The 13,802-nt window shown below is 44.3% G+C and overlaps 1 protein-coding gene across 1 annotated transcript in view; it reads left to right on the top strand.

Moving 5' to 3' along the window:
- The window catches only part of MKRN1 (makorin ring finger protein 1), a 460,878-nt gene extending 450,533 nt beyond the window's left edge, over positions 1 to 10,345 (top strand). Inside the window, exon 8 of the mRNA XM_044088483.1 lies at positions 9,529 to 10,345. Within this exon, the coding sequence (XP_043944418.1) occupies positions 9,529 to 9,744 (216 nt within the window). The 3' untranslated portion in view covers positions 9,745 to 10,345. The remainder of the gene's footprint in view (positions 1 to 9,528) is intronic.
- The last annotated feature ends 3,457 nt before the right edge of the window (positions 10,346 to 13,802 follow it).

Here is a 13,802-nt window from a genome sequence, read left to right as displayed (position 1 = left end):
TAGGACCTTGTTAAGGGCTAGCCCTGCTTTTATGCCTAAGGTAGTAAATGAACTTGTCGGTAAATGGTTGGTCCAGTTAACAAATTTTGTTTCTTAATCCACAAATTAGGGGTGAAAGGCTGCTCCATTTCTCGGATGTGCACAGACGGCCAATGTTTTACTTAGACAGGATAAAATCTTTAAGGAAAACAGAACAGTTTTTTGTCCCCATTCAGGAGGATAAACTGAGTAACCCTGTTTCCAAACAATATCTAGCTGGATTTCCAAATTTGTCTTCTTTTGTTACTCCTCACATGACCAATCCCTTCTTTCAGCCATGAAGGGCCCATTCCACCAGAGCTGTCTCATCTGAAGCCTTCTAAAAAGGTATTGACTCCAGGGCCATTCTTGATGCATCTACCTGGTTGTCTGTTCAAACTTTTACTAGACATTAGAGTTGAATGCATTTTCTAGATATAGAACCTCCTTTGATATACATGTACTGCTGTATCTGGTAGACAACGCTCCTGTCTCCAAGCTGTCCACCCTCCCTTAACATCCAGGCTTGGAAGTCATCCATTTTGGGATACTGCAGTGGTGATCCAAGGAAGGACATAGTACAGTGTGTAAGAATTTATCATAAAATGTCCTACTGGTCACTGTTGCAGTATTGCTTCCCTCCCTCCTAACATCTTATTTCTATTTTTGCTCCTTTTTCGAACTTGTACATCTTGTGGACCAAGGGAGGAAATTGCCACCTCTTTCTTGGCTGGACTACTATTTTATTGTCTTCAGACTCGCTCTTCCAGGGTCTCCTGGCTATAGATAGTCTTGAGGATCTTATGCTCGTACATCTGCTTCCACAGGCTGAGGTCATACATTGGATGTATGACACATCCAGAAGGCTTGGCTTTGGTAAACCAGTCAAATATCAGATTCTCGACAGGGTAACCACTCAGTTTTTGAATACTGCAACAGTGATCAGCAGGACATGTACTGTTAGGGTGAGTTTTTACACTATACTAATGTAGTAATCTTCTCTTGGCTCAGGATAGCTTATAAACTTATCTGTGCTAGGGTTCCACCAAAGGTCCCTGTTTGTGTGTGTGTGTTTTTTTTTTTTTTTTAACGAATGCTTTTGCAGTCTTGCTCAAGGACATCTTCCCATTTTTAGTACAGAACTGTACCTATGCAGTGTATGCAGAGGGCATCTGTTGCTCCGGCCCCTCATGGTATCCTGATACAATCATAGCTTGGTTGCCTGCTTTCTTTATTAGCAACATGTTTAATTTTGGCTGAGTTGTAGTTTTTAATTTGGGAAAACTACTGCAATCGTGTTTTATAAATTGTCAACTAAGTGAAAGAACTGATTTAATTTAGACTTCCACGGGATTCTGGATCAGAAGTAAATGCGCCAAGATATTTGAGCTTGTTAACTTTAAACTACCAGTAGATGAGTGATCTAATACCCTCTAAAATACCTCAACTTTACTTTCCATGGAGTGTTCTGCTTTTGGCACAGCTGCATTCTGACTGAAAATAATGCTTTATTTTGACAGTATGAGGCTTAGTTTGCAGTTTAGTTTTGTTTATTGTAATGGTAATGTCGAAGGCATTTGGGTGAACAGTGAAAGATTAACAATAGTTGTGCAATAGGATCCTCAACCCCCTTTTTTCAATTTTCTACATAGGGTTGGGCGTCATGTCGACTGTCTCCATTTCTCTTTGTTCAGTGCCATTCTCCTACCTTCTTTGATACTCCTGTCTGACTGTCACAGGTGTTCTGTCACGCAATCTGTCCACCTCTTTGCTGGACTCCCTCTTGCCTTCTTCCTGTCCCAAATCCTCTTCACTAGATTGTCTTCTGCTTTTCTGAACATTTGCCTGAACTCCCATAATCTGTTCTTCGACCATTTTCTGCAGTTGGAGCTACTTTGGCTTCTGTTATGTCCTCATTTCTTTATCTGTCTGTGTGCATCCTACCACCTATGTCCGGCACTTAATCTCCATCACCTCTAGCTTCCTTAACTGCTCTGCCTTTAGTGCCCAGGTGTATGTGCCATACAGTAGTACTGGTTGCACTGTTTTGTACACCTTTCTTTTCAGCTCATTTGTCATTCTGTCATATACTTCACCTGACAGTTTGTGTCATTTGGCTGCAGTCCCTCTGTTTCTATCTTTGACCTTCTCATTCAGACTTCCCTTCTCAGCCACCCCTCGCAGATACTCGAAGCGGTTAATCTGTTCCACAGTTTCTCTTCTGTCTCAATTCATGATACATGCATGATAGGATGCTTAGTGTAAACAAACTTGTGTGTTTGAGTTTGCCTGCTTAAATTTTTCTCCGTAAGATACTTTATCAGGCAGTGCTCCTAGGTAACAGTTTTTAATTGTTCTGCATCTCTTTGATATGATTTCTATTAAGGAAATACAGTGGGATCAGGATGTTTGAGCAAGATACTTGAGGCAGTACTCCTAGGTAACTTAGTATCTGATGTTAATCTTCTTTCATTCCTTACTGATGGTTCCGACACTGCCGATATACCAAGCTCGTATCAGACAAAACTTTCATGCTAAGACTACCCATAGTGCTTCTCTCCCCCATTGCCTCCGATATCGTTTGCCACATACTCAAGACGTGTCAAGCGATTCTCTTGCAGCTAAGTCTAATTTGTTACTGTTTTAGTGAGCTTGTTGATTTCTGAACCTTTCATTCTTTGTTGTCCTCTTTTCACTTTTGCTGTGATAAAGTGCCTCCTTCCTTACCAGTTTTATTGGTATTCTTTCCTACCATCGTACCTTTGTGGTATTTTTGGGATACCATTGTTGGTAGCCTTTTTCTCTTTCTTCCTACTTTCCCTTTACTATAAGCCTGTTTTTTGGGTTATGTTTGTTGTTTCTTGGTAACGTATTGGTTGGATTGTTATTAGGGTGTTATTTCTGATGTTTGTGGTGTTTTGAGCAGTTGGCAGTATGGCGGACAAGAAGGGCACTACTGGTTTCAAAGCATGCGACCAGTTTTCTCATAAAATGCCTAACTCATGCACACATTCCTAGTGTGTCTATTGTTTAAATGTGGAATATTTGTCCATTCAACCTCCTTGCTCTGTTTGTGCAGGTTTTAGTACCAGGGCCTTGAACGAGAGACTGAATAAATTCATTTTGAAGGGGTTGCTTAAGTCACCTTTCTTGGAGGCTTTCTGCATCCAAGGGTTCTCCCCCTCGTAGGAAAGAACATTAGAAAAGGAGCCTGTCTGTCCCCTCATCTTCGAAAGAGCCAGCTCCCAAATCTTTAGAGCCTAGACCGAAAATCCCAAAATTGTCAATTATTCCACTGGCACCAGAGCATCATACCCCTACTTCGGTGCAGTCTGTGGAACCTACAGAGATTTTGACTTCAAAATTGCATTTACTGTCTTCGACACCAATACTGGAATCTACTTCGGTGCCGACTACTGAACCAGTCACTGTCTCCGCACCGGTGACACCAGTTCCATTGGTCACAGTTCCGACATCTGCATGTGATGAAACTCACCCTTCGGCCTAAACAATAGGAATTCCACTGCTGGTCACTCTCCCCCCCCCCCCTCCCAACTGCATTGTCTGTGGGTCCAATGACCTCTGCTTTGAAGGGAGACAGTACCTAGAACCAGGTACTCCTCATCGACAGATCCTTTCTATGGGCAGCCATACAGCCCCTTTTTAGAGCACCCAGAAACTCCCTGTTGGGGATATCCACCAGATCATCCAGGAGCCTTTCAGAATTGCACATGGTCAGACTTGTGGATCAGCTCTTGATGGCTATGGGGTTGCCCCCACTCCCCCTTCTGGAACAGGGGAGGTTTTCCCTCAGACTCCATCTTATTCTCCTTCGACCCTTTTGGTTCTGAAGCCCTCTGCTCTATGCTCCTTCCGGTACCAGCTGGTATGGTGCCCACAGCACTCCTCTGTGGCACCAACACTTTCCTTATGGACTACGACTCCCTCAAATCAGTGCCATCCATGGGGTCGTGACTGGTTTGTCAGCACCCGGGGCCCTAGCCTGGCACCAGTCTCCTGTACGGCACCTTGCGCTACAGTCCCTGTGTTGGCGACTGAGCTGAGTTCCCTTGAGGTTCCACTCCTGTTGGTGGGTATGTCAGAGCGGGGTGTGACCCCGGTCCCGAGGTTGTCCTCTGTTCCGGGCTCCCATCCCTCTTCAGTCAGGCACACTTTCTTGGCGATGGAAAGGGCACTAGCCTCTGTGGGCTTGCAGCTTGTTCCACAGGCATCTGATCACTCTGTACTCTCACCCCCTAGACCACAGTTGACACAGTCTGTCACTCCAGGATACCGGGTAGGGTAGCCACAAGAGACCCTCTAGCAGGGAGTCCCCTCTCCCGAGTCCTTCTCGGAAGCCCCCTGCCAAGGAGGTTCCTAGGAAGAGGTCATGCAAGAGGAAGCGCATAGACTCTCCTGAAGAGTCTTATTAAAGACATGGATTACGATGAAGGGGAAAGATTCCCAAAATACCCTCCTGAAGATGTCTCTTTTGGAGACATCCTGGAGATTTTGAAGCAGCGAGGGGATTGGAAGTCCACTAGTCCATCCTCTGAGGAGTCAGTGTTCTTGCAGGCTTTCCGTACTTGGCCCTCTACTGCCTGGATGACCCCGCCTGCTGATGAGCTCGTCATCCAGCGCACTTGGAAGAGGTCCAACTCTGAGTCCATCACTCGGAGAACTAATAAATTTTTCTCCTCCTGAAAATAATCTCGCTATGGTGGTGATGGCGGCTACGAAAAAGGAGCTCACCAAAGAGAGTCATGCTGTTCAATCCCGTTCCCCCCAAACAAGGAGTGTTGAGTGTTGGGCAGGTTAGGGAAGCGGACATTCACCTCTTCGACCTTTGCCATTCGGTTGTTGAACTGTCTGGCGCATTTCACTAGGCACCAGAGAGACCTCATTTCGGAGCTGTCTGGAACACTAGCAGGAGCTGTCTGACGAGGTTCGGGACAAGGTGACCTTGCAGTTAGCAACCCTGGAATCCATCTGTAACTCGTCCATGAGGTTGATCTCGCATGCAAACAAAGGGGCAGCTAGATCAGTGGGCGCAGGTGTTGTCATGAAACGTCACACCTGGATGCACCTATGTGACTTTGTGGATCCCTTCAAGGCTTCCTTTCTCGACGCTCCAGTCGAACCATCCTCCCTTTTTTGACCCAAAGTAAGACACGTCCAGGTGTGAGCAAGATGGTAAGACTGTCTGCTGTAGGTGTACATTTTTCTAATCCTCAATGATACTTCTCCAGGAATCAGAGGAGTGGAAAGATGTGGTGCAAAAAATCCCAGAGCTCGATCTGCGATGCATGTGGCTAGTATACCTCACTGGGTACGGGGATAACTCTTCCAGAAGGTGCCCCTTTTGGGGCAAGGGGGGGGTCTGCATAATCAGAGATCCAGAGATTTTGCCTGGCAAGCCCTACCAGTGCTCCTGAAGAGCAAGCCCAATTGCTTTCTTCTGGAAGCAGTCGGGGGACGTTTTTTGCTGCACCTGCATGCCTGGCTTAAATATCGCCTCCAATTCCTGGGTGCAGTGGGTAATCACCAGAGGCTATCACATCCCCTTCAATTTGTATTCCAAAACATATTCCTGACATTCCACCCAATCAAAGGGAATGCGCAGCTCAAGAGATTTTAAAGCTGCTACAAAGAGTCATCCAATTAGTCCCACCAGACCAGAGAGGATCCAGCCTCTATTCTACATTCTTTTTAGTGCCAAAGAAAATGGGACTGGAGACCCATTTTGGGCCTCAGTATATTGAACAAGTTTGTCAAACTAATGAAGTTCCAGATGGTCACAGTTCAGTCTATTCTTCCTTTCTTGGAAGAAGACGATTGGATGTGCTCTATAGATCTTCAGGATGTGCATTTCCACATAAAGATGGACAGACAATCCAGAAGGTTTCTCCGCTTCCGGCTGAGAGCCAATCATTACCAGTTTCGTGCGCTCTGCCCTTTGGTCTCTCTACAGCCCCCAGAGTGTTCACCAAATGCACGGCAGTGGTTGCAGCTCATCTAAGACTGCAGGGATTCCGGGTGTTTCCATATTTAAACGATTGGCTCTTCACCGCCCCCACCAAGCATCTACTAGTAAGGGCTCGTCAGTACACGCTAGTACAAGCTCAGCAGTTAGGAATTTCCATAAACCTGGAAAAATGTCAGCTGACCCCGGCCCAATCTTTAGAATTCAAAGGGCGACTTTGAACTCTCTCTCCTACATAGTTTCCCCTGCCCTCACATAGATTAGAGATTAATGTCCCAAGTCCAGGCGATACTACCCCGAGACACGGTACGTGCATAAACGGTCCTTCAGGTCTTGGGTTCCATGGCTTCGACCATACCAAACATTCTATTGGCAAGACTACATATGGGGATAATCTAGTGGCTTCAACTAACGCAGTGGTCAATGTTGACTTGCCAGTTATCCTTCCAGATACATCTAATGAACCTGTGCAAAAAGGATTTACTATAGTGGAAGCAGAGACAATCTTTCTTGCCCTCTTAGCCCAAGGCCACAGTGACCACTGCCTCCCTGACCGCATGGGGGGGCATTATCAGGGACGAATGGTCCAAGGCACTTGGTCCCCTGCCGAGGCCAGTCTGCATATCAGTGTCCTGGAACTAAGGGCAGTGCTCCTAGTATTGCAAACATTTGGCCTTGCCCTGCCATCAGGGACTATTGCAATCCAGACTGACGCATGTCAGTGGTCTGGTACATCAACAAGCAAGGGGGAAGCCAAATCTTACCATCTGTGTCTGGAAGCCATGAGAATTTGGAAATGGCGATAGCTTCCAATCGCTTTTAGTAACGCACATTCCCAGGGATTCCAATGTGATTGCAGACAAATTGACCAGGTGTATCCTTCTGCCTCACGAGTGGTCCCTCAGTCCTTCAGTGGCATTAAGGATATTGAAACGCTGGGGCCAGCCTTGCTGCGACTTGTTCGCCTCACCAATAAGTCACAAGTGCAGAAGCTGTTTTGCCCTGATCCCCCTTCAGCAGGAACCCCCGAGGGATGCACTTGCACGATTGGCCCACAGGAATGCTTTATGCCTTTCCTCCAGTTCTATTGAGCCCACATTTTCTGAAGAAAGCAATTATTGCAAAGCAAAGTAATCCGCATTGCTCCTTATTGGCCTCGACAAGTTTGTTTTCCCTTCCTATGGCCTCATCTAATATGCAAACCATGGATTCTGGATCCAACTCCAGAATTACTCTCTCACCCTCAAGGGCTACTTCATCCGAACCTGGCCACTCTCAAGCTGACAGCTTGGTTTCTCCACTTCCAGTAATTGCCAGGCATACGAATCTCTCCTCTCTCGTTCATGACCTCCTTTTGGCTTCTCATAAACCATCCCCAAGGAAATTGTATCGGGATAAGTGGAAAAGATTTACTTTTTGGGCTCGGGATAACCAAGTAAACCCTGTTTCAGCATCATTACTTCGTTATCTATTTGGCCTGTTACAATCTGGAGTGGCAGCTTCTATTATTCAAGTTCATCTAGCTGCAATTTCTAATTTTCATGATGGTTTCGGTGACACCTCTCTCATTTCTCACTGCCTCTGTAAAACCTTTTTTAAAGGAGTCTCTCATATCAGGCCTTCCATTAGAGAACCTATTGAACCTTGGAATCCATCTCTTGTACTACAGGCCCTAACAAAATCCCCTTTTGAAACCTGCAGCTGATTGTGACATTAAATTTCTCTCATTGAAGTCACTTTTTTAGGTAGCTGTTACACTGGCATGAAGGATATCTGAGCTCCAGGCCTTGTGTATCAAATGTTCATGTGTGATTTTTCATAAGGACAGAGTATTGCTTCAGACTAACCCTTCTTTCCTACCTAAAGTGATTTCAGAATTTACCATGAATCAGACTATTGATTTACCTGTGTTCTTCCCTAATTTTACAAATAGAGGGAAGTACGGTCTTCATTTATTGGATGTCCACAAACTATTACAGGATTATTTAGACAGGACGAAATCTTTCAGGAAGTCCGACCAGCTCTGTTTCTTTTTCTGGACCTAAAGCGGGAGGAGCTGTTTCTAAGTTTACACTGTTAGTGGTTGAGGGATCCTGTTTGCTTTGTCTACCATCACAACAATTTGCTGCTTTTGCCTAACAAAGTTAAAGTGCATTCAACAAGATCTATGGCAACTTCAGTGGCTTTCCATTCTAGAGCTACCATGGACGATATTTGTGCAGTAGCAACGTGGGCTACCCCGCACACTAGGGCCTCCCAGAAAACAAGGTAGCTAAGGGACTCTGTCCCAGCAGTAAAGAATGAATGAAGATTAGCAACATCAGGTAAAGAAGTTATGTCTTACCATAATGTTCCATCTGTGTTCATCTTCATTCATTCATTACATCCCTCCAACCGCCCCCCTCCAATAGGCTCCTGGAGGTTCTGGATGTGGTCCTTTATCCTGTGTAGGGTATTCTGCGCAGAGAAAGCCTCTGGTTTTACGTCCTTTGAGGCAAACTCAGTCTGATGTAATAGGGAGAGAGGCACTATGGGTAGTCTTAACACAAGAGTTTTGGCTGATGTGAGCTTGGTGTATCTGCAGAGTCGGAACAGAGGAGCGGTTCCGAGTCCCATCAGTAATGAATGAATGAAGACTAACACAGGTGGAACATTATGGTAAGACATAAATTCTTTTTTCAATTCTGTATCTTTTTGGCATGATTTCTTTTAAGAAAATACAGTGGGATCAGAACACACAGGGTGGGCAACTTTGTTTTGAACAATTAGGATTAGTAGCTTTGGACCTGGTTTGATGTATATATTTTTTTCTCATACACCATAACCTTTGAAAGGCAACGGCACTTTTCCGATATACTGGTGTCCCTGTAGTGAACAGAGATGTCTCCTCTGCAACATTGTGGGCTGTTAGAATGTGATATGAAGGGACATGGTGTGATTTTTGGGAACAGTGAACTGGGAAGTGTCTGCTGCTGCCGAGGGGAGTGATGTTTCTTTTGTCATTTCCATGATTTGGTATATCGGTACAGATGGTACTGAGTCGCCCTGTAGTTCAGGAATTGCATGTAGAAATGAAAGGTGGTGATTTTCTCCTCATCATTAATGTGCTACACTCCTTGAGTTATGCTTACATTTAGGATAATTCCCATTTTAACTGCAGGTTTGCAAGTATGTGAAACCAGAAGGATGCACTTGGACACATTTTATGCACTTTTCAGGAAGTTATTAGAAGGTGCTTTACAACAAATAAACTTGCACCATTAAAGATTGAGCCACCTGGCTTGTAGGCCTAGATGTAAATCTTTTCAGATTCATTGTTGCCAACCCACCCACTTGTGTATTTCTCACTGATCTGCACTCTGCAGTTGGCCATGTGAAGTTTTGTTAAATGTGTTCCCTTAACTGTGTGCTTTAATTTGTCACATGCCCTGTTGCTTTTGTATTTTGCACTGGAATCTTAGAAAATGTTCTTCTGTAATCTAGAGTAATGCTTTGTATTTCAACTTATTGTATATTTTCTTTTTTAGACTACAAGGAGAGCGCGCCTGTGGGACTTAATCGAAGATGGAGAAAATGGAGATCCATTTGCTGATGAAGATGAGGTCGTAACGTTAGAGCTAGGGGAAATGTTACTAATGCTTTTAGCTGCTGGTGCTGCTGAAGATTCAGATTCTGAAGATGACTGGGACTTGTTTCAAGATGAGTTGGACGATGATTATTTTGATTTGACCTATAGCACCTGAAAGTGGAGTTTGGACTGTCTGAGAGAAGAGCAGACAGTAGCTTTTTCCTGTATCGTGGCAGTGCCTGTGTGGCTTTGGTACAGGCAGGCCAATTAGTTTCAGGTGCTCTTGTAAACTTAATATAGTTCTGTTATTTGTGTGTCTGGTTCTGATGATCCTTTACAAAATAAACTCGTGAACAACTGCAAGCTAAAACTCTCTTAATAGTCGTGGAGTACCCTATCCTGGTGGAGCTGTGTGTCTTTCAGTAGTGCCTGTGAGTTTTTAGGACCCTGTCATGTATTCTGACAGTACAAGAATCTCACGCTTTTTAACAGTTCCTTTCAGCCAAAGAGGAGGAGACTGCAGATTGTAAGGTGACTGCTTCATACTGATTTTAGTCAGCTGACTGACATGTTAACATAAATGTAGAATCACAGTGCTAACCATTTTTAAATACTTGGTATTTATTGTTTTCACATACCCGTCTGTGCAATTCCTTTATCATAAGAAACACTCACATTGAGGTATGTTTTGCTGGGTCTGTGCGTTTTCAAAGGTTTTAACTTATTAAAACGTTTTTTATTGTCACATGACACCCTTGAATAAAAAAGTTAAAATATTTCACTCTTCCTACTATCCTGAAATATACAATCTCTGATCCTTGTACTGAGTGACTACAGCAAAAGAAAGGTAAATTGCAAAGGAGCATTCTGTGCAGTAGAAAGTTGATCCCTTAATGAAGTGGTGATATTTGGAATCATTTGTAGCACATTTTTGGATTACTTTTCACATTTGCACAATATCAAAAGTAGCCAAGACTGTTTTTTCTTAGTGTGATTATTCCAAGTTATTTCTGTCCTGTTCTAATGTGTACAGTACAAGTCAACATGCTAAAAATGTTTTGCAGGTCGTTTAGTATGATGGTGAATAATCTGGAATAGGATGTTCGTGTTTCACTGTTGCAGTCATTACTCTTGGGTTATCCTGCTGGCAGGCTACCCACAGTCGGCCTGAATTCCAAAGTCCTGGTCCGGCATCGGTTGCTGTTGCCTCTTCCCTGACGTCAGTGTGCCAGGGGTATAAAAGATGCAGCGACGCCATTTTCTTCAGTCTTTCTTGCTGCGTGGTTCCCGAAGCAAAAGCAGTTCGCAAGTGCCGGTCGGCCGATCAAATCCGAATTTCAGAACCAAAGTCTTCATTAAAAGTAAGTACCCCATTGGGGAAACTTTTTTCTTGCTCCAGACCGATGTCAGAAAAAGTTAACAATTGTACTTCTTGTGGGAAACAAATACCTCATAAGGATTTTCATTCTTACTGTATTCCTTGCCTAGGCCCTGACCACGAAGTTGCTAGCTGTCTGTTTTGTGCGAGATTTAACCAACGCACTATTAAGCGTCTGTTCGATTTTGCATTTCATTACTTTGGCTGAAGATTTAACTATTTAATGCCGTCGGAACAGCCGACGACTGGAGTTTACAAAAAACACAAGGGCAAGGAAAAGGATAGGCATCCGAGGTCCAAAACCGACAATGAGGCCTCCGTTAGGCCAGTTGCTGGTTCTCAGTGAGACACTTTCGCAGCCCCTGACGCCAGTTACATCAGAGCCACAGGCTGCTTCTGACTCCCATGTGGAGCCTACTGGGCCTCTGGATACTCAAGGTATTGGACACTCTGAAATCATTCCCTCAGATGGGTCCGGAGCCGCTGAGCAGGCATCTGCTTCTGAGGGTGTCGTCAGACCTACACAGTTATATGTTAAACCATCTTCAAAGACTAAAGCAGTTCTAAGGACAAAGAAACAATACAGCATTCTCCTACTCAGACTTCCATGCCTAAAAAACAGATGCTTAAAATGGCCGAAGACCTAATTACTTTAATCAGGGGTTCCCATCCCCCTCCTGATAAGAGGCCTAGGCAAGAGACAGAATAATTCTTCTGATCAGGTTTCAATTTCCTCTGATTCCTCTTCTGAACAGGGATATTCTATTCCTCCCTATGAGGATTCTGATGCTGAAGAATCCATTCCATCAGCCTCTCCTCCTGAGGATTATTCTTTTGGGGAAACCCTGCATACTGTGAGGGAGCATTTCCACTGGGAGAGCCAAGATTATTCTGAATCTAAGAAAAGGCTCAGAGACTTTCTGCTTCTTCCTCAGCACAGACCCCTTGCTATTCCACCTGTTCTAGACATTGTAGATGTATTTTCAGAGTCCGGCCTGTCCCCTGACTCTTTACCCCCTGCACCTGCCAAGCCAGACAGATACTACAGGGTCCCGGATTCTCATAAATTCCTATATAAAAACCCCGCTGCTGACCCAGAAACTATATCTCAGGGTCCCAAGGGGGTTAAAGCTTCCACTGCAAAAAACCCTGTCTCCTGTGATAGGGATTCTAGGGCTCTAGATAGATGGGGGGGGGGAGTCTACACTTCTGCTACCCTGGCTGTAAGGGCTTTAAATTGTCAGTTTCATATGCTTAAATATCAGCAATATTTAATGTCACTGCTTAAACAGAAAATGTTGACAAATACTGAATGTTCAGAGAACAAGGAATTGCAGGATTTATTGCATGCAACTGAACAAGTGGGAACACATACTTTGCAATGTGGTTATGATTCACTGGAGGCCTCTTGCAGGGCTGCTGTTACAGGTTCTGTTATTAGAAGGCATGCTTGGTTAAAGGAACAGAATCTGCCTGATCATGTTAAAGCAAAATTATTAGATGCACCATTACAGCATGATACTTTGTTTGGTACTAAAGCAGAAAATGTGTTGAAAAAAATGGAGGATAAAGCAAAATCAATGCAGACAGTCAAGGATTTCTTACAGGTACAGCCACCCAGGTTTAGCAGGAACTGGCCTTCTAAAAATTGGTCCTTTCCAGTGTCAGACAGACCACAGAGGCAGATACAGGCGTCCCAGAGGCAGATCTCAGCCCCAAGGCTCATACAGGCCTAAACAATGGGGTGCTCCTACCTCCAAAAGCGGAGAAGACAAATCACAACCTTACAGGAAACAGTCCCAATGACTTTCCTCTACCAGTTCCAAGCATTTTTCTTTTGACAGCCCCCTTAGGGGGAAAACTAGCACTTTTTTCATCAAATTGGCAAATGGTTACCCAAGACAAATGGGTCCTGAACATAGTGTCCCAAGGCTACAGGTTCCGTTTTCACACTCTACCAACGTCAAAGGGCATGCCAGACCTACCACACAATCAATGGGCAGAGACACAAAAGCAAATTACAGCCCTCATGGACATGAGGGCCATTCAGCAAGTACCACAACAATAGCAGGGGCAAGGATTTTACTCCAGACTTTTTCTAGTACCCAGGAAGGATAAAACCTGGAGACCAATACTGGGCCTGTCTATACTAAATACGTTTCTGGAAGTTCCAAAATTCAAGATGTTGACTCTACAACAGCTGCTGCCCATGCTGGGCAAGAGAGCTTGGCTTGTAACTTTGGACCTAAAAAAGGCATACCTGCATGTCCCAATCAGACAATCTTGCAGAAGATACCTCAGATTCATAGCTGGCTCAATGCATTACCAATTCTCTGCACTGCCCTTTGGCTTATCTACTGCGCCCAGGGTCTTCACAAAATGCCTGGCACCAGTAATTGCATTTTGCAGACAAAAAGGAATTCAAATATATCCCTACTTGGACGACTGCCTAATTCAAGCAGAGAACAGACACTCTTCTAAAGCATCTGGCGTTTGTAAAAAGATTACTAATTGGCCTAGGGTACACAGTAAACAAAAAGAAATAAAAACTAGTGCCCCCCTCCCAAGAGATAATATTCCTGGGTGCAAGCTTAAATACAACTGCCCAGATGACTTATCTCACGCCAGACAAGCAAAAGCAACTGACTACTTACTAAAAGAAATTGGCAACAAAAACCCACTCATCTGCAAGGAAAATCCTTCAGGCCTTGGGTTTCATGGCATCCTGCATTCTACTAATTCCATATGCCAGACTGTATATGAGGAAACTACAATTGTATCTGAAAAGTGTTTGGACTCAGCATTGCCACAGCCTGGTGACAGTAATTGCACTCATTCCCTGCCTACAGCAGGAG

The sequence above is a fragment of the Protopterus annectens genome, chromosome 11.part0 (assembly GCF_019279795.1).
Source record: "Protopterus annectens isolate FY-2018-M chromosome 11.part0, PAN1.0, whole genome shotgun sequence".
Taxonomy (NCBI): domain Eukaryota; kingdom Metazoa; phylum Chordata; order Ceratodontiformes; family Protopteridae; genus Protopterus; species Protopterus annectens.
The sequence above is the reverse complement of the archived record's forward strand: the minus strand, read 5'-3'. Positions and strand labels throughout refer to the sequence as shown.